This window comes from Elephas maximus, chromosome 6, assembly GCF_024166365.1.
Source record: "Elephas maximus indicus isolate mEleMax1 chromosome 6, mEleMax1 primary haplotype, whole genome shotgun sequence".
Classification (NCBI taxonomy): Eukaryota; Metazoa; Chordata; class Mammalia; order Proboscidea; family Elephantidae; genus Elephas; species Elephas maximus.
Window position 1 is genome coordinate 117735491 of NC_064824.1, and position 26923 is coordinate 117762413.

Genomic DNA, 26923 nt, shown 5'->3' on the forward strand with positions numbered 1-26923 from the left:
TGTTATGCTTGAGCCTGTTGTTGCAGCCACTGTGTAAATCCATCTCCTTGAGAGTCTTCCTCTTTTTTGCTGACCTTACCAAGCATGATATCCTTCTCCAGGGACTGGTCCTTCCTGATAACATGTCCAAAGTACGTGAGTTGAAGTCTCGCCATCTCGCTTCCGAGGCGATATCTGTCTATACTTCTTCCAAGACAGACTTCTTCACTCTCTGGCAGTCCACGGTATATTCAATATTATTCGCCAACACCATAATTCAAAGGCATCAATTCTTTGATCTTCCTTATTATTGCCCTGCTTTCACATGCATATGAAGTGACTGAAAATATCATGGCTTAGGTCAGGTGCACCTGAGTCCTCAAAATGACACCTTTGCTTTTCAACACTTTAAAGAGGTCTTTTGCAGCAGATTTGCCCAATGCAATACATCAATTCGATTTCTTGACTGCTGCTTCCATGGGCATTGATTGTGAATCCAAGTAAAATTAAAACCTTGACAACGTCAATATTTTTTTCATTTATCATGCTGTTGCTTATTGGTCCAGTTGTGAGAATTTCTGTTTTATGTTGGGTTGCAATCCATACTAAAGGCTGTAGTTTTTGATCTTCATCAGCAAGTGCTTCAAGTCCTCTCCACTTTCAGCAAGCAAAGTTGCATCATCTGCTATCACAGGTTGTTAATGTGTCTTCCACCAATCCTGATACTATATTCTTCTTCATACAGTCCAGCTTCTCGGATTATTTGCTCAGGATACAGACTAAATAAGTATAGTGAAAAAATACAACCCTTTTACATTTCCTTTCCTGACAGTATCCCCTTGTTCTGTTCAAATGACTGCCACTTGGTCTATGTTCAGGTTCCTCATGAGCACAATTAACTGTTCTGGAATTCCCATTCTTCTCAATGTTATCCATAATTTGTTATGCTCCACACAGTTGAATGCCTCTGCATAGTCAATAAAACACAGGTAAACATCTTTCTGGTATTCTCTGCTTTCAGCCAAGATCCATCTGACATCAGCAGTGATATCTCTCATTTCATGTCCTCTTCTGAATCTGGCTTGAATTTCTGGCAGTTCCCTGTCGATATACTGCTGCGACTGTTTCTGAATGATCTTCAGCAAATTTTGCTTGTGTGTGACATTAATGATATTATTCGATAATTTCCGCAGTCTGTTGGATTACCTTTCCTAGGAATGGGCACAAATGTGGATCTCTTCTAGTTGGTTGGCCAGGTAGCTGTCTTCTAAATTTCTTGGCACAGATGAGTGAGCACCACCAGTGATGCATCTGTTTATTGAAACATCTCAATTGGTATTCCGTAAATTCCAGGAACCTTGTTTTTCACCAATGCCTTCAGTGCAACTTGGACTTCTTCCTTCAATACCATCGGTTCTTGATCATATGCTACCTTCTGAAGTGGGTAAATGTCAACCTACTCTTTTTGGTACAGTGACTCCTTGTATTCCTTCCACCTTCTTTTGATGCTTCCTGCATCATTCAATATTTTGCCCATAGAATCTTTCAAAATTGTAACTCGAGGCTTGAATTTTTTCTCCAGTTCTTTTATCTTGAGAAATGCCAAGTGTATTCTTCCCTTTTGGTTTTCTAACTCTAGGTCTTTGCACATTTCATTATAATAGTTTACTTTATCTTCTCGAGCCTCCCTTTGAAATCTTCTGTTCAGCTCTTTTACTTCATCATTTCTTCCATTTGCTTTAGCTATTTGTCTTAGGCTGGGTTCTCTAGAGAAGCAAAACCAGTAAAGCATATAAATATGTATATTTATATAAAGGAAAGAGCTCACACAGTTGTAGAGGCTGGAACGACCCAAGCCCGTGGGCCAGGCTGGAGGGTTCTCCTGATTCTAGCTGCAGGGGCTGGCAAATCCAAGATCGGCACGTCGGACAGCAGGGCTCTGGCTCACAAGCTGCGAAGACCACCAAATCCCAAGATCGACAAGAAGGATAGTAGATAAGCTGCTAGCTCCAGTCCCAAGAGCCAGAGGTCAGATGAACAGAGGTCAGCCAGCAGCAGGATCCAGAGCAAGCAAAGGCCCATGAGTTTTGCCAGAAAATCCACCTATATTGGATCCAGGCCACACCCCCAAGGAAGCTCCCCTTCAGTTGATTAGCCACTCACAACAGATGCTATCATGGAGGTGATCAAATTAAATCAAATCTCACTGTGGAGGTGACCACATCATTACATGACTGCCAAACTACCACATAATTGCCAAACCACTGAGAATCATGGCCCAGCCAAGTTAACAAGCAACCTTAAAGGTCACACTACTCTGTGTTCAAGAGCAAGTTTCAGAGTCTCTTCTGACATCCACTTTGGTCTTTTCTTTCTCTCCTGTCTTTTTCATGAACTTTTGCTTTTTTCATGTACGATGGTTTTGATATTATCCCACAACTCATCTGGTCTTTGGTCATTAGTGTTCAATACACCAAATCTATTCTTGAGATGGTGTCCAAATTCGGGTGGAATATACTCAGGTGTGTATATGGCTTTAGTGGACTTGTTTTAATTTTCTTAAGCTTCAACTTAAACTTGCATATGAGCAATTGATGGCCTGTTCCGTAGTTGGCCCTGGCCTTGTTCTGATAATGAGCTTTTCCATCATCTCTTTCCACAGATGTAGTCGATTTGATTCCTGTGTATTCTGCCCGGCAATGTCTACATGTATAGTTGCCGTTTATGTTGTTGAAAACAGGTATTTGAAATTAATAAGTCATTGGTCTTGCAAAGTTCTATCACGTGATCTCTGGCATTGTTTCTATCACCAAGGCTATATTTTCCATCTATAAATCCTTCTTCTTTGTTTCCAACTTTTGCATTCCAATCACCAGTAATTATTAACACATTTTCATTCCACGTTCCTTCAATCTCAGACTGCAGAAATCGGTAAAAATCTTCAGTGTCTTCATCTTTGGTACTAGTGGTTGGTACATAAATTTGAATAATAGTCATATTAACTGGTCTTCCTTGTAGGCATGTGGATATTATCCTATTACCGACAGTGTTGTACTTCAGGATAGATTCTGAAATGTTCTTTTTGATGACGAAAGTGATGCCATTTCTCTTCAATTTGTCATTCCTGGAATAGTAGATCATATGATTGTTTAATTCAAAATGGCCAATACCAGTCCATCTGAGCTCACTAATACCTAGGATATCAATCTTTATGTGTTCCATTTCATTTTTGACAACTTCCAATTTTCTTTGATTCATACTTGGTACATTCCATGTTCTGATTATTAATGTTTGCTATTTCTTCTCATTTTGAGTTGTGCCATATTTGCAAATTAAGGTCCAGAAACCTTTACTCCAACTACATCATTAAGGTGACTCTACGTTAAGGAGGCAGCTCTCTTCCCCCAGTCATACTGAGTGTCTCCCAACCTGAGGGGCTCATCTTCCAGCACCATATGACACAATGTTCCACAGCTATTCATAAGGTTTTCACTGGCCAATTTTTTCAGAAGTAGTCTGCCAAGGTCCTTCTTCCTAGTCTGTCTTAGCCTGGAAGATATGGGGAAACCTGTCCACCATGGGTGACCCTGCTGGAATTTGAAATACCAGTGGCATAGCTTTCAGCATCAGTCACAGCAACATCAAGCCACCACAGTTAGACAAACTGACAGACGGGTGGTGGATGTGTCCTTTAATCAATTTAAATTCAACTGTTTGTAAAAAAAAAAAAAAAAGGCCTTTGTGTTATTTTTTGAGTGAACTCCAGTTATATATAAGCCATTGATTTTTTGTATAGCCTACCAAAAAAAAAAAAAACTCATTGCCATCAATTGACTCATAATGACCCTATAAGACAGAGTAGGACTGCCCTATAGGATTACCAAGGAGTAGCTGGTGGATTCAAACTGCTGACATTTTTGGTTAGCAGCCAAGCTCTTAACCACTGCCCCACCAGGGTGCCTTGTATAGGCTAATCAAAAAAAAAACTAAACCTGTTGCCATCAAGTCGATTCCCATTCATAGTGACCCTACAGGACATAGTAGAACTGCTCCACAGGGCTTCCAAGGAGCAGCTCACGGATTTGGACTGCAAACCCTTTGGTTAGCAGCTGAGCTCTTAATGACTTTGCCACCAGGACTCCGAGGCATTGTTAAATGGCCACACTGTAATGAGTGGACTTTCATGAAACCCTTCCTCTAGTAGGGGTAAGGGAGAGTAGGGAATACTCTACTGCGTAAATTATCATAAAAGCTCTGGAGGAATATGAAACATATAGCTTAGGCCTGAAAACACTAGATATTTGTTAGAAATGAAAGTATCAATCACGATTCTGTCACAGATAAATTCTGAACTAAATGGATTTCTCAGACTGGAGATTAGAAACAAATCAGACTAACAGTAGATTTGACAGGGCTAACAGAAAAAACAAAGTTTTCATTTTAAGAAAGTTGGTAACTTCCCTTGAATCAGTAAGATGCACAGCCCCCTGAAGCAGTGTTTGTTAAGTTGTGCTTGCCTATCTGGGGCTACATAAGAAGCATGCATGATTTGGTTTTCCACAGCCCCCTACAACTCTCTACTGTCTTATGTCCAGCCTGATACACCTATTTATGTTATAGGCCTGGCCCCTGCAGGCATCTGAGTTTGTAACACCTGGTTCTGCGTTTTATTAGAATAAGATAATTTGGGATCTGGTAAAGTGTCTCACTATTGGGATTCTCAGAAATAGAAACCTACACTTTAGAAATAGGTAATTTTATCTGATCTGTATTTTCTAGATTGAGTTCCTTTTTGTTTTCCCTCAGATTTTTAATAAATTTTCTTTTGAAAGCACCAGTCTTTATAAATATTTGTAAAAGGAAAATAAAGAAAGAGGCCTTTTAATCCATTCTTAGGCCAAAAAAGAAAAGAAGTGGTGACCCCTGGTATCAGGGCTTGGTGGTGACCACAGGAATCATAGTGAGAAAACCCCAAAGAGGAGGCAAAATTTAGAAGAAATATAGTTGAGGAACACATGCTGCCATCCCTTCCTCTCTAGAGATTTTCATTCCAGAGCTCAAATATTGGTGGATTTGTGTTCTAAATAAGGAATTCCATTCCTTTATATGCCCAAGATTGGATTTAACTGAGCCCACAGACATGATTTTCCTAGCCTGTCAGTGGGACCACTATTCTTTAGGTCAGTCACACAGGCTACCACTGACAGCCTAATCTTCCCAAAAGATCACTTTCATATGTCAATTCTCCAGTCAAAACTTTCAATTGCTCCCCACTATCTACAACAGTAGTAATAACTGGAAGGAGGACAAGCCCCGTCTCGTTCCTAGGAGATATGCCTTTGTTTGAGAATCACTGCATGTAATGAAAGATGTTAATGATTGGACTGAAATGGGCAAATAAATGGGTTACAGGCAGAAAAAAGCCTGAGAAGCACTTACTTCAGAAGAAAGCACTGACTCTCCAACCCAGGATTTAAGGCCCTCCACAATCCAGGCACATGTAGTTATTTTGCTAATCTTACATTCTACTAAATCTCATTCTTATTCTCATTTTTCATCCTTTTTCTATGGGCTTCTCACCTAAAATGCTTTCCACATACTTCTGTATCAAAACCTAAGCCCCCCATTAAAATCCAATTCAAGTCCTAACTTTTCCAGGAGGCTTTTTCTAATCATTCCGCTACTGTGGCCCTAATGAGCCTCAGGTGAGCACTATGAGCGCTTTGGTGATAATGCTATCATACTTATATGCTCTTAGAACCTGGTGTAGTACATGTGCTTGTTGAATACTGAAAGCATGAATTAATTCCAGGTTTCTCTAGATCAGAAAACTGATACACACAATAGTAAGGAGTACTTTCTCCTGCTTCCAGATTTACTCTTCTTTGTGATGCCCACAAAGGGTACTGAAGAAACACTCTGAATCCCGTGTCTCCCTCTACTTAAAGGCCGGGACATACTGAACAACAGATGCATGGTAGAGGGGCATCCTTTCTTCTAACTGTGGCAGTAAAGCCCCGGGAGAGGAAAGATCGAGGAAAGAAGAAACTTAAACATTTTGTTTTAGCTCTATGACTAATTTTCTTTCCAGGATTTTGTTAGATTCTTACTCCTTTGGTTTCTGAAATAGTAATATCATAACTGGATCTAGAAAAAGGGGCTCTGGGATCTCTCAATAATGAAAGATTCAAGTCTTATACTTCATCCCAGAGTTGGAAGTATCTCCCAAAAAACATTTGTGTCAAAGAAACAGGACAGCTAGTAGCATGTCAACTTAACAATGATCCTCTCCTTTAGCTGCTCATTTATTTACATGTAGGGTTATCCATCTAATGCCACCAACAGATGATAATTTGATGGCTTATTCACTGGATAGGTAAAATAAAGAAGAGAGAGAAAATATGATTCCTTCATCCATTTAACAAATATGTATTGAGTGTCTACTTTGTGTGAAGGCACTATGCTAGGAATATGGGATAAATCAGCACATCCAACATACATCCTTTACATTCTAGCAATGGGCAGAAAGGCCACAAATAATAAACATAATAAAATAAGTATATTTTTATGGAAGCATATTGGAAGATGAGTGCTATGGGGGGAAAAAAAAAAAAGTAAAGAACAGTACCATGAAATGAGAGTTCCAGGTGCAGAGGGGGTGGGTATATACGTTACAATTTTAGATAACATACCCAGGGTAGACTTCATTGAAAAAGCGACATTTGAACAAAGACTTTATTGTGGCTTTAAAGATATTCTTTGATACAGATTCTTTGATATCCCCCCCTTAAGAGGTGGTGAAGCTTAATTACCCTCCCCTGGAAGGTGGGCAGGACTTAGTGACTCACTTCTAATGAGCAGAATACAGCAAAATAGCAATGGGATTGGGTAATAAAAAGGCTGCAACTTCTGTTTTGAGGTAGGTGTGTGTCTGCCTATCTCTCTTTCTCTCCCTCTGTCTCAGATTACTGGATTTGGGGAAGCTAAGACCACGTCATGTGAGCAACCCCACGGAGAGGCCCATGTGGTGAGGAACTGGCACCTCCTGCCAACAGCCGTGTGAGAGAGCTTGAAAGTGAATTCTAGCCCTTTAGGATGACTGCAGTTCCAGCTGACAACTTCACTACAACTTCATGAGAGACCCTGAGCCAGAACCACTCAGCTATGCCACTCCTGTATTCCTGACCCTAAAAAAGTGGGTGAGATGATAAATGTTTGTTTTTTTAAGCTGCTAATTTTTGGGATAAGTTGCTATGCAGCAATGTATAACTAATACAGACATAAAGTAAGTATGTAAATATCTGAAGAAAGAGCATTCCAGGAAGAGGGAATAGCCTATATAAAGGCCTAAAGGTTGGAGATGCTTAGAGTTAGAAAAACATCAAGAGGCTAATGTGGCTGCAGTGGAGAAAGTGAGGGACAGCATCGAAAGGTAACGAGGGGCCAGATCATGGAGAGTCTTGTAGGCCGCTGTAAGGTCATGGAGCTTTACTCTATAAGTGAAATGAGAAGCCAGTGAAGGGCTTTGAGCAAAAGACTAACACGATCTGTCTTAATAAGATTGCTTTGTTGGTAACAGGCCACAAGGGAGCAAGGGTAGCAGCAGGGAGGCAGTAGGAGGCTTCTGTACTAATGCAGGTAGGAGATGGTGATGGCTCAGACCAGAGTGGTAGCAGTAGTGGTGAGGTTATGGGTATATTTTGAAGGCAGAGCCAACAGGATTTCCTGATAGACTAGAGGTAGGATGTGAGGGAAAGGTAGGAATCAAGGATGATTCCAAGGTTTTTGGCCTTAGCAAGTGAAAGGATGACACTTCCATCAACTAAAATGCAAGAGGGTTGTGCAAAAAGCAGATTTGGGGGTAAGATATGGGTAAGGAGTTCAGTTTTGGCCACCACTCATCTGTCAGTTTGTCTAATTGTGATTGCTTCCATGTTGCTGTGATGCTGGAAGCTATGCCACTGACATTTCATATACCAGCTGGGTCACCCATGGTAGACAGTTTCAGCAGATCTCCCAAGCTAAGACAGACTAGGGAGAAGGATCTGGCAATCTACTTACGAAAAAAATCAGCCAGTGAAAACCTTATGGCTAGCCGCAGAACATTGTCTGATGTAGTTCTGGAAGACAAGCCCCTCAGGTTGGAACCCAGTCCCAGTGCCGCTGAGTCGATTCCGACTCACAGCGACCGTATAGGACAGAGTATGACTGGGGAACACCTGCCTCCTGAAAGTAGAATCGACCTTAATGATGTGGATCGCGTAAAGCTTTCTGGACCTTCATTTGCTAATGTGCCACATTTAAATTGAGAAGAAACAGCTGAAAGCATCCATTGGTAACTAGAACATGGAATGTATGAATTATGAATCAAGGAAAATTGGAAGTTGTCAAAAATGAAATGGAATGCTTATAGATAAATATCCTAGGCATTAGTGAGCTAAAATAGACTGGTATTGGTCATTTTGAATTGGACATTAGTATGGTCTACTAATCCAGGAATGACAAATTGAAGAGGAATGGTGTTGAAATCACCAACAAAAAAATTTCAAGATCTATTCTGAAGTACAACACTGTTAGTGATAGGGTAATATCCACATGCCTACAAGGAAGACCAATTAATCGACTATTGTTCAAATTTACCCACCAACCACTAATGCCAAAGATAAATCGAAGATTTTTACCAACTTCTGCAGACTGAAATTGATCAAACATGCAATCAAGATGCATTGATAATTACTGGTGATTGGCAAGTGAAAGTTGGAAATAAAGAAGAAGGATCTGTAGTCGGAAAATGTGGCCTTGGTGACAGAAATGATGCTGGAGATTGCGTGATAGAATTTTGCAAGACCAATAACTTATTCATCAGAAATACATTTTTCAACAACATAAATGAAGACTATACATGTGGACCTCACCAGATGTAATACACAGGAATCAAGCTGACCACCTCTGTGGAAAGAGACAATGGAAAAGCTCAAAAGCATCAGTCAGAAGAAGGCCAGGGGCCAACTGCGAAACAGATCATCAATCGCTCATATGCAAGTTCAAACTGAAGCTGAAGAAAATTAAAACGAGTCCACAAAAGTCAAAGTACATCTTGAGTATATCCCACTTGAATTTGGAGACCAGCTCAAGAATAGATTTGATGCACTGAACACTAATGACCAAAGACCGGAGAAGTTACGGAATGACAACAAAGACGTCACACATGAAGAAAGCAAGAAGTCATTAAAAAGACAGGAAAGAAGGAAAAAATCAAAATGGATGTCAGAAGACACTCTGAAACTTGCTCTTGAACGCAGAGTAGCTAAAGCTAAATAACAGAAGATTTCAAAGGGCAGCTCGAGAAAACAAAGCAAAGTATTACAATGAAACGTGCAGAGACTTGGAGTTAGAAAACCAAAAGGAAGAACACGCTTGGCATTTCTCAAGCTGAAAAAACTGAAGAAAAAATTCAACCCTCAAAATGCAATATTAAGGATTCTATGGGTAAAATATTGAACAATGAAGGAACCATCAAAAGAAGATGGAACATGGAATACAGGGTAGAGAGGAGGAGTGTGCTGTCTCATTAGGGGGAGAGCAGCTAGGAGTACATAGCAAAGTGTGTGTAAGTTTTTGTATGAGAGACTGATTGGTTTGTAAACTTTCATGTAAAGCACAATTAAAAAAAAAAAAGATGGAAGGAATACAAAGAGTCACTGTACCAAAAAGAATGGGTCAACGTTCGACCATTTCTGGGGACTGCATATGATCAAGAACCGACGGTACTGAAGGAAGGAGTCCAAACTGCACTGAAGGCATTGGTAAAAAAACAAGGCTCCAGGAATTGACGGAATACTAATTGAGATGTTTCAACAAACGGATGCAGTGCTGGAAGCGCTCACTCATCTATGCCAAGAAATCTGGAAGACAGCTACCTGGCCAACCACCTGAAAGAGATCCATATACATTCCCATTCCAAAGAACAGGAATATTATCTAACAGCATTATTAACATCACACCAAGTAAAATTTTGCTGAAGGTAATTCAAAAATGGTTGCAGTAGTACATTGACAGGGAACTGCCAGAAATTCAAGATATCAAATGACATATTGCATTGGGCAAATCCGCTGAAAAAGATCTCTTTAAAGTGTTAAAAACCAAAGATGTCACTTTGAGAACTAAGGTGTACCTGATCCAAGCCATAGTCTTTTTTCAATCGCCTCACATGCATGCAAAAGCTGGACAGTGAATAAGGAAGATCGAAGAAGAATTGATGCCTTTGAATTATGGTGTTGGCGAAGAATATTGGCTACAGCATGGACTGCCGAAAGAATGAACAAATTTGTCTTGGAAGAAGTACAACCAGAACGCTCCTTAGAAGCGAGGATAGCAAGACATCGTTTCAGGTAACTTGGACATGTTATCAGGTAGGCCCAGTCCCTGGAGAAGGAAATCATTCTTGGTAATGCAGAGGGTCAGAGAAAAAGAGGAAGACTCTCAATGAGATGGATTGACACAGCGGCTGCAACAATGGGCTCAAACACAGCAATGACTGTGATGATGGTGCAGGACCAGACAGCATTTCGTTCTATTGTACATGGGGATGCTATGAGTCAGAACCGATTTGATGGCACGTAACAACAACAACATCCTCACTTATGACAAATGCTATGGTAGAGGTATGAACAGGGTGCTGTGGAATAGCTGGATAGTGCACTTACACCTGGGAAGAAGGAGATCTGACTAAAGGAAGTAAAAATTGTCACGGAAGACTCACAGAAGGGAAGATGCCTGTGCAGAGTTCAGAAAGTTGAGTGGACAAGAGATAAGAGAATACTAAGATATGGAGTGAGAAATGGATAATCAGGAAGCTGTCAATACCTCAGTATGATGAAAGTGCAAGGTGTGTATGGAGGAGTGACAGAGAATCAGGCTGAAGAGGTCAGCAGGACCAAATCAGGAATGCTCTGGTGTGGCACGCAAGGAGCTTGAACTTTATCCTATAGGCGATGGGGAATCTCTAAGGACTTTAAGCAAGGAAGTGACATAATCAGGTTTCCATTTCAGAAAGATCATTCTGGCATAACTAGAAGTTCAAATGGAGGAGAATAAGGACTAACTGGAAGACAAGTTAGAAGACAAGCTTCCCCCACCCCCCAAAAAAGGGAGGATGCTAATCCAAGACAATGAAAGTAGGGGTAGAGAAGGGCAGATTCAAAAGATATTCGATAATTTAGGCTTTGAAAGTAAGGATAAAGAGGAATGTGGGTGACTCCCAAGTTTCTAGCTTAGAAAGCTGGAAGGCTAATGGTAAAATTCCTCAACATAGCGAATGTAACAATAGCTTTGGGGAAGTAGATGATTCGTTTTGGACATGTTTAGGGTGTGGTGCATGTGGGACATCCAGATGGAAATGTCAAATATGCAGAAATAAATATGGACCTGAAACACTGCGGAGATACAGAATTGGTACTCACTCGTGTTCTGGTTACAGCTGAAACTGGGATCTGGATAAGATAACCCAGAAAGGGAGGGTAAAGAGCGAGAAGACCAAGGACACAATCCTGGATAACACTAACATTTAAGGGGCAAGTAAATATGGTGAGCCAGCTAAGGAAACCAAGTAGAAGCTGTCTGTAAATGAACTTAACACGTGGATAACAATGTTCAGATTAAAGGTCTTCCCATCTTCCCCAGGTGTCTTTGATATAGCTCTAGCTTCCTGAGAGCAGCAATGAAGTAACTGCTCTAAAATCAGGCTGCAACCAGACAGGGGGTGAAGATAGTAACTAAAACTAGACAGGACACAAAGACCATGGCTACACTTCAGATGCTGGGTCAAATCAATTTTAACTATAGCCCCCAAATTTCTTGGTTGAGGTATTATACTGTACAGATGGTTTAAGTCTTACAAGGCATTCAGAATGTAGCAATAGGAGTGATTACTATGCAGACTACCCTCCTTTGAAGATAGAGAGGAGAGAATTGCAGTTCTTATCTCCGCTGAGGTCCCCCTCCCTAAGGAAGCCAGCTTCACACTACTGCCCAGGTTTTGGTGTCAAAGGCTGATTCTTAGCCAGGGACTGCCAGCTGCAGAGGGCGGGGCCCTATTTTGGGCTGCCTGCTGTCCCTGAGCCTGGCCACGTCTGGTTTGAGCAGCATGCAGCCCCAGTGACTCACACACCCATGCAAACCGCCTGTGGCTCAGTGGCATAGCCTCGGAATGCCAGCCCTAGGCCAGCTCCCTCCTCACCCCATTACACTGGGATAAATAAATAAAGAGCCTGCCAGCAGCCACACAGCCTGATGGCAACCAGATGGAGGGAGGGAGGCATGAACAGGGCCAGAGGAAGGAACTCCCTCCAGTGGACTAAACTGAGAGTGGGCTATGCCAGCCCACTCATCCTAAACTTCCTCTTTAACGCAGTTCCTAAAGGTTCCTCTCAGCCCGTAGTCATTAGACACACTCTATACGGGAATCCTGCCCTATATGAGGGTCATTCCAGCAGCCGCCACACTGAGCCCTAGTATTCCTTCACTTCCCACTTGAACTGACATTGTCAGTATTCTTCTTATAGTTAGGCTACCATTGATTCGCCCCCTTCAGTTTCCTGGAAATGAGAAATCAGAGGCTCTTAGGGGATGAGGAAAAAAGGACTACATATGGGGAAGTAGCCGCTATTCAATCTTAAGTATTTTTCCTAGCCTTAGTATCCTAGAAACCTTACTGCCCCTGTAGCAACATTCCAATGAGACTAGGAAAAGCAGACCCCAGGCACTGACCCCATGGCCTTCTGACATCAGCTCTGGCCCCCCTACACCTTCGTCCTGAGCTCTCTGTCCCTGGTTTGTTTATCTTCCTATTCCATGTTGCTTATTTTGATGGCACATCCTTTCAGCTCAGTCTTGGATGACCCCATGACCCTCCTGTGTCCTGTTTGTAGGATCCTGGACAAGCGGAGTAGCTGAAAAGAGGCAATGGCCATAAGAAATTCGTGCGGAGTAACTGAAAAGAGGCAACGGCCATAAGAAATTCGTGGCCCCAGTGAGAAACCTTTCGATTCCAGTATCTATGCAGGACATTCTGAGGGCAGCTCAGTGATCCCAGGAGGTCACAGAATTCTACATTACCCCAGCCTTAATATCTCCTCTAATTGGTGTGTACAACCAGTTAAAGTAGCAGAAGAAAACAGGGATAACACTAGACTAATGGTCAAGAAATGTGGGAGGTCCTAAACATACAGGCTACAGCTGTATGACCTCAGTCTTATCTCTCTGACTCAGTTTCTTAATCTATAAATTGGAAAGTTACAACTACCTATCTCTCAGATCCTTTCCAGTTATAATCAAATTCTACACACCTATGAGGTTTGGTTGTGACCCACTCAGACTTAGAGGCTTAGTACTCTTTTTTTTTTTTCCTGAATTTTGTTTTGTTATTGTTATTGAGAATATACACAGTAAAACACACACCAATACAACAGCTTCTACATGTACCAATTAGTGACACTGATTATTCTCCCAGTTGTGCAACCATTCTCACCCTCCTTTTCTGAGTTGTTCCTCCCCCATTAATATAAATTCACTGCCACCTAAGGTTGCCACCTAGTCTTTCAAGTTGCTGTTGTCAGTTTGATCCCATATAGATAGTTTCTAAAAGAGCGTAATGCTCAAAGCAGACATTTTTTACTAGTTAAGCTAAACTATTGTTTGGTTTTAAGAAGACCTCAGGGGATATTTTTGGTTTAAGGTTTAAAAATTACCTCAGGTTAATAGTTTCAGGTATTCATCCAAACTTCATGGCTCCAGGAAGTCTGGAGTCCATGAGAATTTGAAATTCTGTTCCGCATTTTCCCCCTTTTGATCAGGATTCTGCTACAGAATCTTTCATAAAATGTCCAGTAATGGTAGCCAGGTACCATCCAGTTCTTCTGGTCTCATGGCAGAAGAGGCAGTTCATGGAAGCAATTAGCCACACGTTCCATATCCTCCTTCTATTCCTAACTTTCTTTCTTCCTCTGTTGTTCTAGGTGAATAGAGGCCAATTGTTGTGCCTTGGATGGCCGTGTACAAGCTTTTAAGACCCTGGGCACTATGTATCAAACTAGGAGGTAAAACAGAAGCACTAAACATGTTATTAGGCCAATTAACTGGAATGTCCCATGAAACCATGACCCCAAAACCTCCAAACCAAGAAACCAAAGGATGAGTACTCTTGAAGTAGTTGGTTTCAAAATATCAATACCCTTCCTGGGCTCCCAGTTGGATTCTATATGCTTTCTCATTCAATTCTGCAGGGCTCCACCTAACAGTATGAAATAGATGAGCCTCCAATTTTATGAATGAGAAAACAGAGGCTCCGAGAGAAGAGATTTATCCAAAACTGCAAAATGAACCAGGGGAATAACTGAAGACCTCAAATATAGGTCTAACAGAATTTTCATAAAATCCCCCTATCAGCAGTTTATCAACATATTCATCCACAAGCTCATTGAGAACCTACTACTTCTAGGCACTATGCTTGGTGACAGGGATATGGAAACGCATTCAACACTGTCCTTGCCCTCAAAGAGTCCATATGCTAGCAAAGAAGAAAGACAGTCTTACAGACATACAAACAGTGAAGTGACAAGTGGTGAAATAAAGGTATGAACCAAGGCACTATAGTAGCAGGGAAGAAAGATTACCTTAACAAGAAGAGTCTAGAAAGGCCTCCCAGAGAAGCTGAAGCTAACACTTAAAAGATTAATAGAAGTTTTTTACAAGGTAGATAAGGCCAGAACACTGGACATTCTAGATAAAGGAAACAATGTGTGTGAAGGTATAAAGACTAGACAAAACAGCATTTTGGGCAATTGAAAGTAATTCCATATTGCTGAATCATAACGTATATAGAGAAAAATCTTAAGACATCCAACTGGGTAGGTATGCAACTGTTAGATTAGGAAGGGCCCCCTCTGCTGGGCTAAGAATAAGCCCTTCATTATTTAATTAAGGAATGGAGGGAACTAGTATGTCATCCCCAACCTATGCAAATGCCCCTAATACCAAACTTACAGAACCGCTGGAAACTACCTGAGAGAAAACAGCCTAGGAAATGTCTGATCTCTGTCACAAGTTTAGGTTTAATGGTCCCTGTTTCCCCATAAAGACTTGAAAGCTATTCTGCTCCAGGACTTGGCAATGCATATTTTCCTCCTTCTCCAGAGTTATAATTGCTTCAGTACATGGACTCAGCACTCACTTCACAGTTTTTGCTCTTAGTGTCAAGACTCCAATCACTATGGGGTCATTGATCAGTCCATGTACTGTGTGGCAGAACAGAAGTTTCCAAATCAAGAATAACTGCTTTATGCCTAACACTGTGAAAATTTCTAAATTCAGGTTTAAAAGAAGTGTGATGCACAGTCCCTGTCCACAAGGAACTTACAAATTAGCTGAGAAGACAAGACAGAAATATGAATAATCTATAAACAACACAATATTATAATAGCATCATTTACTTACACAATAATGTACCAACTTGGGCAACACGTATAATTAGAAAATAGGGCAATTATACTAAGATGCTAACTGTACAACCAACAAGTCCCAGAAGAGTTAGGGAACGAGAAGATCAATATTGACTGGCATTATCAAAGGTCACTATTATTAAAACTCCCCCAATTTGGCATTTAAGAGATGTTTCTTTTGGCCAAGCTCAATCCTTAGAAGGGAAACCTAGGCAGGAGCTCCTGACAGGCCACAATTATCTACTCCCCGTTCATTCCTTTGCCAGTCCCCTTGTATAAACACCGTAATTTTCCACAGCCTACTGTGCCCACAAGACAGTTCCCAAATGGTAGCACTGAGCTTTTAACCTTCCTCTACAGCTGGATGCTAAAGGGGCCTAGACAAGAAATAATGACTACTCCTCCACTCCCACAATCCAGACTTTGTGATCAGGACTCAAGAAGCAAAAATTTAGCAACTGGTCAACCAAGCTTAGAGAATTCCAAATGAAATCCCTAGGTACTTTAACAGAGATGTTTTACACATGTTATATTCTTTCCTTCTACTTCCCCTATCTTACCCATGTACATCTCAAGCTTTATCAGACTTCCTGTAGGCAACTTTTTCACAGACAGGGTTTTTCAACCACATAAGCCACTTAACATCCAAAACACAAGTCATCGCTCAGGTACCTGGAAAGAAGAAGTAAAGTAAAGTTGTTCCAGGAGAAAGGAAATAATATCCTACCTCTACCATAAATTGCTCCAAGAAGGAATTTTCTTCAAATGGCTCTGTCTTTAGTCGATCTATAACGAGAAGAGATAGAGAAAAGAAATATTGAGTCCTAGTGATGTCTCTGAATTATGATGTTGGCAAAGAATACTGAATATACTATGGACTGCCAGAAGAACGAACAAATCTGTCTTAGAAGAAGTATAGCCAGAATGCTCCTTAGAAGCAAGGATGGCGAGACTACATCTCACATACTTTGGACATACCATCAGGAGGACCAGTCCCTGGAGAAGGACATCATGCTTGGTAAAGTAGAGGGTCAGTGAAAAAGAGGAAGACCCTCAACAAGATGGATTGACACAGTGGCTGCGACAATGGGCTCAAGCATAACAACGATTGTAAGGATGGTGCAGAACCAGGCAGTGTTTCATTCTGTTGTACATAGGGTCACTATGAGTCAGAACCAACTCAATGGCACCTAACGACAACAAAATAGGATGAGCTTCCATCCTGTAAAATGAAAAGGGAACAGAGCTCAGGACTGCTTGGAAAGAGAAGAAAGATGCAATATCCAAAGACATCTAGTCCCATGGGCAAAAAAGGGTTGAGAGTATGTGGGCAAACAGGGAGGAAAAGAGAGTGACTAGCAACAAATGACAGGTTTGGTGGCAGCATCTACTCTAGGAATTTTTCCTACCACAAAGACAAAGGTCAAATTCCTAAACTTCCAACTTCATGTTGCCCTAGTACAATTTTGTATAGCTACTGGCCCCTCTCCAAAGCCTTTCCTTGCCATTGCTTAGGGCATGTCTGGACTTGGTTATAACTTCTGTTGGCCACTTGGGCCCTAGCCAGGTACTCGAGGCAGAGAGAAGTATTACCTGGTATCAAGTATCCAGTTCCTGGTCAGTATCTAGCATCCACCCTTGGGGAAACACCTCTTTAATGCTAGTGAATCTCCCTCTTTTCTAAGGCCCTCAAAGAACGTCCCCACCCAGCTCTTCGAAGGATGTCCTCTCACCTCGGCTCAGTGTAGCCCCACTCTCATGGTAGTCCTGGATCTCCATGTCTTTCATCTGAAGCAATGTTGCAAGTTCCCTCACTTGGCACTGCAATGCCAGACTCATGCCCATCAAAGGACGAATCAAGTGTTGGGAGACCTTTGAGGGGAGAGATATCAATGAGCCAACAGATACAAAGTATTCCCTCATATAGGTACTAGAAAAAGGTGCTAAAGAATAAATGTCTTCACAGAAACTTAGTTTCATAGGCATCAAAAAAGAAACAGTTGCCATCGAGTGAACCCTGACTCATGGCAACCCCATGTGTGCCAGAGTAGAAATGTGTTCCACAGAGTTTTCAGTGGCCAATTTTTTCAGAAGTAGATCACCAGGCCTTTCTTCCAAGGCACCACTGGATAGACTCTAACCTCTAACCCTCCCATTAGCAACTGAGTGTATCAACTGTTTGTACTACCCAGGGATTTCTTCATAGACAAGCAACACATTTATACAAATATAAATACAAATACATTAATTAAATAAGTATATTAAAGAGGTTCAAGGATTTTCTTTGTGAAGCAGATAAAACAAGGGAAGAATAAAGGAGAACGCCCATGAACAGATGACCTAGAGTTGTGATTTAAAGAGAAGGATGTGGAACACTTGATAAGCCGAAAGGGTTGGCTCAACTGACAGTAGAGGCTGAGAGACAAAAGCAGAAGATCCAAGTAACCCTCAAGAAAGTCAGTGTGGCTAGAGCAGATACAAACCAACAGAAAGTAGGGAGCCTTGAAGGTTGAATTAGCTCCAGACACTCTTAAGAGCCATTTCAAGGCTGATGATAGCCCGGAGTTTTAATTTCTTCCATAAACACAGCAAAGTCTAAGGTCACTGTTATAATAGAAACAAGACAGTCACCAAGAGACCAGTCTAGAAAGGAATAATACAATACCCCCCGACACACACACACACCTTGCTCTTAACAAGAGGATGCAAACACAGCCATATTGTAGCACAGCTAGGGTGATGCTCTCATATGATAATGTATAGCTATATAGAATAACCATTAGTTCTCCCACACAAGGTGTCCATTAGCCTGTCAACAAAAATAACTAAAATCAATAATCTATTTGTGGCTAGGGGATGTTATCAAAGTTCCTTTCCCTTCCCTGGAAAGGAGATGGACTAAAGGAGGCACTTAGAAGAAGAAATGCCCTAGATCAGAGGTTGGCAAATTTTTTCTGTGAAGAACCAGTTAGTCAATATTTCTGGCTCTGTGGGCCATACAGTCTCCGTTGCAGCACTCAGCTCTGCCACTGTAGCATGAACACAGCCATAGACAATGCATAAATGAATGAGGGTGGCTGTGTTCCAATAAAACTTTACAAAAACAGGCAGCTGGCCAAATTTGGTCTGCTGGCCATAGTATGCCAACCCCTCCCCTAGATCTAAAAAATGGTGTTTTTAGACGAGATACCCCGTGCAGGATTCAAGTAAGGAAAAGGTACTGGAGTGTTCCATAATACGTGCCAGCCAGAGACTTACCTATATCAGGGTCAGAAGTCTGAAATCTTCAGACTTTTATGTTTTCATGATGCATTAATTTTCTAGTAAAAGTTACTACTAAAAACTCCAATTGTGTCGTGGCTCAAATTAAGTGGAAAAGACTTTTTTGTACATTCTTCTGAGGTTAGAATGGGAGAGGAGACTGGGTGTATGTGTGGGTGGGAAGGGGGTGTATGCGTGGCAGCAGCTTTTGTACCAGCACCAGGACCTAAGAAGTACAGGGTTACTAGCACAGAGTGGGAGGCCAGAAATCAAGTCTAGCTGCGGATATTAGTCACTTTTTGGTTTACACCTCATTCTATCATATTGCACATCCCAACCTGGACTGTCTCCCAGCTCATGTGCTTAGCATAAACTTAAGCCTCGAGGAAGTACTGCTCAGGATGTGATGGACATCCTGTGTTTGGGGAAATTTGTCTACTCTAGACCCTACCTTCTTTCCTTGAAATTGTTTTGTTGAGTTTGGTCCTGTTGAAGTTAGATCAGAAGGGAAAATAGGTGAATGCTTACCATATGAAAACCAGTCAATGTTTGACAAGTTCAATTGAAAATAATGGCCATTGCTAACCAAGCAGCATCACCATCGATCTGGTGCCAGTACTCAAATGACAGAAACTTCTGAAGTTAATAACCAGCCTCTCTCTGGGAAACTACCTTAAGGCAATTTCTTTGAGTGGTGGTAAATATAATGACATGAACCAAGAGAAGGAACAGTTTAAAAAAAAAAAATCCCATGTTTAACTAAGTATAGTAATACCATACCAGGCACCAAAAGTTATCTAATGGACTGTACTTTCTTGTATCAGTAAATATTTTAACTGCTCAAATAATTTCATAGGATTGGGTTACACCATTTTGAATCCTTGGGTATAACTCATTTCAAAGTTAGACGAGCACTAGAATGATTTCCCTTAGATCAATTGGTTAGAATAAGGCATTGTGGCTAAGGTAAAATGGATTTCATTTCCAATTTTTCCAGATAGCTTTGCCCTGTTCTTGGACATAGTCTAACACTAGATAGAAGTCTTGAAAATACATATTAATGACTATAAGAAAGACTGGTTAAAATGTATAAATGGATCAAAGCAAATCCACAGATAGTACAAGGAAAAATCTTGAAGTGCTAGGAGATCAGGGGCCTCTCCTCCATTCACAGAGCAATATATGAAGAGGTAATGAGTCAATCCAACGAACACCTACTGGGTGCCTAATATGTGGAAGGCTCCTGCGCAACAGTGAAGAAGGTCAAGAAGTATAGTAAGTCTAGAAACAGGAGATTCCAATCTTTTCCAGAGGAAAAGCTCTTTATTTATAATCTCCCCAAAGTCTTCAGATTTCTCACAGAAATGTTCACAAGTCATAGGCAGGAGAACAAATGTCAGTTATCAATCCAAAGATCAATCATATCAGATGATACAATGAAAGGGTAATAGACTGGGAATGAGGAGACCTGGCTTCTAGCCCTGACTCCTACATCACCTAGATGTGAGAGTGGCTTAATCCAGTGTAATCTCAGGATTCTTATCTTTTTAAAAAAGGAAAATTGGGGGATTTGATTTGCTCTCACAGGTCCACTATAATGCTAAGTTTAAGAAATATTATATATATTCTCTTATGAGCCCAAGAGGCAGAAAGGGCCACATAAAGCAGAGACTACATTAGCCTGAGACCAGAAGAAGTAGATGGTGCCCAGCTACAGCCGATGACTGCCCTGACAGGGAACCAACAGAGAACCCCTGAGGGAGCAGGACAGCAGTGGGATGCAGACCTCAAATTCTCATAAAAAGACCAGACTTAATGGTCTGACTGAGACTAGAGGGACCCTGGGGCCCATGGTCCCCAGACCTTCTGTTAGCCCAAGCTTGGAACCATTCCCAAAGCCAACTCTTCAGACAGGGATTGGACAGGACTATGGGATAGAAAATGATACTGGGGAAGAATGAGCTTCTTGAATCAAGGAGACACATGAGACTATGTTGGCATCTCCTGTCTGAAGGGGAGATGAGAGGGTAGAGGGGGTCAGAAGCTGGCTGAATGGACACGAAAAGAGAGAGTCAAGGGAAGGAGTGTGCTGTTTCATTAGGGGGAGAGCAATTAGGAGTACACAGCAAGGTGTTTATAAATTTTTGTGTGAGAGTTCGACTTGATTTGTAAACTTTCACTTAAAGCACAATAAAAATTTAAAAAATATATATATTTTCTTATTTAATCCTCACAACTCCATAGTAATGTAATTAGTATCTCTATTTTACAGATGAAAAACCTGAGTCCTATAACATTTCAGTAACTTATCCAAGGCAATGCAAGTAGTCTGAAAACAGTGGAACTGAGTTACAAACTCAGGTCTAATGGTTCCAAAGCCTGTGCTCTTTCTACCACAAAGGGACCTTTGCATGTGACCCGTAGGATCATAAAATGGTCAAAGAGGTAAAACATCTGAAAGTCAAAATATGAAATGTTAAGAATTACATTAGATACTAGAAAAGAGATAGTGGGAAAGAGGAGGAAATGAAGTAAAGTTGGGCAGAATGGAGATGAGCTCAGTGCTAGAAAGCAGAGACCCAAAGTCTTACATATTGCATAATATTCTGCAGAGACTTACAGAACCATTACATTATCAATGTGAATACTACGCTGCAGAAGGTGTGGGGAACCAGTACTCTCCTCTCCTGTGTTGCTGTTAAGAGCTGAGCTGCATAACCTCTCTGAAGGAAATCTGACATTACGTTAGCAAGATTAAAGACGCATATACTCTGACCCAGCTATTTCACTTCTAGGAATTTATTCACACACTTACACTCAAAAAGAATAATTACAAGGACATTCGCTGTATATTACAGCGAACGACTGGAAACAATTATCTACTAACAAAAGATCAGTTAAATACATTCTGGTACATCCAACTCAAACACTATGCAACTATTAAAGATCAAAGCAGGTCTTCTAAATACATTAATATGGAATGATCTCCAAGTTCTATAATTAAGTGGAAAAACTAAGGTACTAAACAGTGTATAGCATGCTAATATTTTTGAGTATATATATATATATATACACATACAGAAAACCCTGGCGGCATGGTGGTTAAGTGCTATGGCTGCTAACCAAAAGGTTAGCAGTTCAAATCCACCAGGCGCTCCTTGGAAACAATATGGGGCAATTCTACTCTGTACTATAGGGTTGCTATGAGTCAGGATTGACTCGACGGCAATGGGTTATATACATATAATATACACAGATATATATCTGATTGTGTGTGTTTATATGTGTACATCTATGATACATGCATGTGTGTATATATATGGGGCAGTTCTACTCTGTCCTATAGGGTCACTATGAGTCGGAGCTGACTCAACGGCACATAACAACAACATATATATATGCAGGTGTGGGTGTGTGCATGTGGCTTTCTCTAAGAATTCACAAGACTGTGACATCAGCAATTGCTTTAGAGAAGGAAAATAACAAACTGGAGAAGGCAACAGAAGGGAAATCTATTTTTTCACTGCATACCATTAAAGGCTATTTCAAATTTTTTACTTTTACATGAATTACTCATTCAAAAAATTAAAAACAATCACAAGAATGAGTAACAAACAAAATTATGTCTGTGTGACCTCACAGACACACACATCAGCCTGAAATAGTATCCACCTACATCACTGCCAGTGTCCACTGGCTCTTTTTCTCTATAAACCTTCCTCAGGTTCAGAGGTTTCCCCGGTTTGGCATTCCTCCTCTTTTAATAGAAAATATTTTATTTTAACCTAAAGCATAATTTTAATCAATTTTTCAAAAGATAAATTCTTCCCATGGCTAACCAGAGCTCACCCACTCCAAAAACTGCCACCTCTTTACTTATTACAGCACCCTAATTAGAGGAATTTGCCTAGAACATATATTTTCAACCAGAATATTATTATACTAGCTCATTGGCCTCCAAAGAGGACGGCCTCCCCATTCTCATTCACTGCTCTGCTAGGGCATGTACTGCAAAATGAGACTCCTCTACCTAGCTACTGTGTGGCCTACCCAAAAACCGCCCAAACGTTTGGTCCCAGGACAAGCATTATTGAGAGAACAGTGCCCCCTGGCGTCACAGAAAAAGCTACAAGGGCCTTGCTTTTAAATAGATAACAGGCAGTCCCTGGATTAACAAAGATCTGTTTCTGTCTTTAAGTTGAATTTGTAGGTAAGTTGGAACAGGTACATAGGATTCTTAGTGTCAGTCAGTCAAAGGTTCGTTTTAGTAGGTAGCATATATTTTACCTTTCTACGCATATAAAACACTTAAACACTTCCAAATTGCACAATGTTTTCACGAGCATCACGAAGTAGTGCCTGGGTTACTTATTACAAACCACTGTTTGTATTTAAATAAAATTCTAATATAATAGGCTTTATGGCAGTCCGTTCTTAAGTATGAATTGGGGACTACCTATAAATTCTATACACGATACCTAAAGCAGGATAGAAAATTTCAGCAGAAGAAATTCAATTCTACAAATATAAGTGACTAGTATATGCTAAGTACTGTTGCTGAGCTTTGGAAATCCAAAAGTAAATGAGAAGTAGTTCTCCTAGCACTCAGGTCTAGCTTTACTGGGTTCCAGATCAAAAATAAAGATCAGAGAACAGTTTTGCAAAAAGCCCTTTGTTCTATCCACCCTATCAAGGTCAAAGCATCACACCGCCTCAGGAAGACTAAAGAAGGAAAATAGGAGATGATGCTCACTTGTTTTCTGATCCCTCTGTTGATAAACCTATACCCTTAGGCCTTGCACAGAAGACCCTATACACAAGTTCTGCTGACTGAAACAAGCCCTGTTTATCTAGAAAAGTGGAAGGACTCAGGTGGCAGTGAGACCTCCAAACCAGTTCTTAATGTCCACTTTCAATTAACTAGTTTCTAATAGAATCTCTCAGAACACATAAAGCTACAAGTCAGGAGGCGATATTATTCTCCTAGACCCTAAAAATGGGCTTTTGAACCAGACCAATTTAGGGGTTAAACTCCAGCTCATTAACTTATCAGCTTTATGCAAGTTTTGTTGTTTGAATTGTGTGCTCCCCTGCAAAAGATTTTTTAAAGTTCTACCTCCTCCCCCCAACCTGTGAATATGATCTTATTTGGAAATAGGGTCTTTTCAGATGTAATTAAGTTAAGATAAGATCATAATGGATTACACTGGGCCCAAATCCAATGGCTAGTGTCCTTATAAGAAAAGGGAAATTTGGACAGAGACAGACAAAGGAACACATAGAAAAGATGGCCATGAGGAGGTGGAGGCAATGACTGGAGTTACGCTGCACAAACCAAGGAACGTCAAGGATTGCCAGCAACCACCAGAAACTAGGAGAGGCAATGAAGGATTCTTCCTTCGAGCCTTCAGAGGGAGCACGGCCCCAACATCACCTTGATTTCAGACTTCTAGCCTCCAGAACTGTGAGAGAATAAACTTCTGCTGTTATAAGCCACCCAGTTTGTGGAAATTTCTTATAGCAGCCCCAGGAAACTAAGACAGCAAGTTACCCTCAATCTTAGCTTCCTACTCCAAAAAACAGGGATGATATCCTACTTTGCAGGGTTGCTATAAGAATTCAATGATGAAAAAGGTTCAGAAAGCTACCTAACACTGGCATATAAGCTACTCTATTACCAGATCTTGCTAAATCACAAATTGGACCACGTTAAACTCGTCCTTAGAATTTTCCAGTGGCTCCCTGTTGTTACCTGTAGGATAAAATCCAAACTCATTAGAATCCTTCAAGATCCGGTCACTGTCAACCACTTTTCTCATGACTTCCTATCTATACTGCAGTCCTAAAGTTCCCAAACTTGCCCCACACTTATACATCTCCATGCCTCTCAAAATGCATTCTGCTTAGAATGCCCTTTTACTTTATTTTCTCCTGACTATTTCCAACTCATCTTCAAAGCACAGCTCCGAAACTATCTCTTCAAAGGTCTTCTCTGATCCTTAACCCCTTCCTCCTCCCATCCTGGGCCTATCTCAGTCAAAGCATTGATTGTTTCCTATCTGTCTTCTCACTAGATCATGAACTCCAAGAAGAAGTTATATCTTTTAGATCTGAACCCCCAACAACTAGCACATATTGTTGTTGTTGGGTACCACTGAGTAGATTCTGACTCATAGAGCAGAACTGCCCCATAGGGTTTCGTAGGCTACAGTCTTTATGGGAGCAGATCACTAAGTCTTTTCTCCCTCGGAATGGCTGCTGCTGAGTTCGAACTATCAACCTTTCAGTTAGCAGCTGAGCACTTGACCACTGCGCCATCAGGGCTACTTTCATTAGCACATAGTAGATGCTTAACAAAAGCTGAACGAATACATGATGAATAAAGATACTCCCTTTCCAAGGAAAAGATGTATCAGTCAAGGATCCTTTTTGCCTTCTATTTAGTAGAGGAGGAAACCCTGGTGGTGTAGTGATTAAGTGCTACAGCTGCTAACCAAAGGGTCAGCATTTCAAATCTGCCAGGTGCTCCTTGGAAACTCTATGGGGCAGTTCTACTCTGCCCTGTAGGGTCACTATGAGTCAGAATCGACTCAATGGCACTGGGTTTGGTTTTTTTTTTGTTTTAGTAGAGGAAAGTTTTCTAACGGAGAAGAATTTCAAATGGGGTTTGTGAAAAAATAAGAGCTCTTAAAGCTTCATCTCAAAGCAGCTAGCACCCCACCCCCCATTACATATTAAAATTGTACTTACCAGGGAAGGACTAGCTAGGATGCAGTGAAAATTCCAACAGAAGGGGAGGCCAGAGAGCTCACTTCTCACCCGTAGTATCAATGTCTCTGCCACACGATCACAGGAGAAGGTAGCTTCACTAGGATGAGCAGTATCCCTCAACAATGGGCGAAGCAGGTCATCCAAATGACAGAGGAAAGCTTCAGGAGGTGCAGTCAGGCGCTTGTTCAGCTCCTAAAGAACCAGCAGGAATTGCAAAGACTGAGAGTGCTAAAAGGAAACTGACTCCTTAAGTAACAGCAAAGAAACTCTCTGGTTAACACGAAGACAACAGGCATGGGAAGACAAAAACTTCAGAACAGAACAGAAGAAAACCGAAAGAAGAGTCACGAAGATCAACTAGTCTACTTAACAATTCTGCCTAGAGCAAATCAATTTACCAAAACCAAAAAAACCAAACCTGTTGCCATCTAGTCGATTCCTACTCTTAGCAACCCTATAGGACAGAGTAGAACTACTCCATAGGGTTTCCAAGGAGTGGCTGTTGGATTTGAACTGCTGACCTTTTGGTTAGCAGCCAAACTCTTAACCACTTTGCCACCAGGGCAAATCAATTTACAGACCACCCATACAGATCAAATAATAATTTCTATACTGCACACAGTGCAGAAACTATATATACACATACACAACCATAAGGAAGAATTCCAGAGCTACAGGAAGAAGTGCCGTACATTAAGTGGAATTGTCTCAACCCGATTCAACCTTCCTTGGCAACCTACATGCCAACAAGCTGGTTGACTTGAATGTCTCCTGATCTTCACTAGGAAAGATACTACATCCACCGAGACTCCCCTCCCCCCCCCATACTTCTCTTCACACTTACCTTGGCTCGCTGGCTTACCACGCTAGTGTCCACCTGTTCATGCCACACCTGTTGAAGATCAGAAACCAGCAAGGCATAGCCATGCTTGGTGATATAAGCCTTGGCCAAGAGGGAGTTCTCAGCAAGCTGCAGCCATGCCCATGGCTCCATCAACAGGCCTTGTTCCAATTCTTCCATCTGCAGGAGAGTCCCAACTTAGCAAAGGCCCAGTGAGGGAAATGCTCAGACAGCTCTGTATCAACTCAAATCTTCCCTGACCAAACAGAAGGCATGGATTTATGTTCTTCTCATTATAACCAGCTGAACACCAACCTTTGTTGTTTGATGCCTTTGAGTCAATTCTGATTCATACCAACCCCGTGTGACAGAGTAGAACTGCCTCATAGGGTTTTCTAGGCTACAATCCTTACAGAAGCAGATCACCAGCTCTTTCTCCCAAGTAGCCGTTGGGTGGGTTCAAGTCATCAACTTTTCAGTTAGCAAGGCAAGCGCTTAACTGTTGCTCCACCAGGGCTCCTTGAACATCAACCTTACTTCCTAATCACTAAAAATCTATTTGGAACTTTGAGGG

General features: G+C 41.2%; 1 protein-coding gene across 4 annotated transcripts in view; it reads right to left on the reverse strand.

Annotated features, from left to right (window-relative positions):
- The window catches only part of NHEJ1 (non-homologous end joining factor 1), a 131919-nt gene that overhangs the window by 102606 nt on the left and 2390 nt on the right, over positions 1-26923 (reverse strand). For 3 of the 4 annotated variants that reach the window (XR_007517966.1, XM_049888222.1, XM_049888221.1), the window contains exons 2-5: positions 26353-26529; positions 25488-25700; positions 17210-17348; positions 16204-16262 (exon numbers count right to left, since the gene is read on the reverse strand). Coding sequence is in view for 3 of the 4 variants with exons in the window: in XM_049888222.1 (XP_049744179.1) it covers positions 16204-16262; positions 17210-17348; positions 25488-25700; positions 26353-26529 (588 nt within the window). In the remaining variant the exon portion in view is untranslated. The remainder of the gene's footprint in view (positions 1-16203; positions 16263-17209; positions 17349-25487; positions 25701-26352; positions 26530-26923) is intronic. The other variant, XM_049888223.1, reaches the window with a different exon arrangement.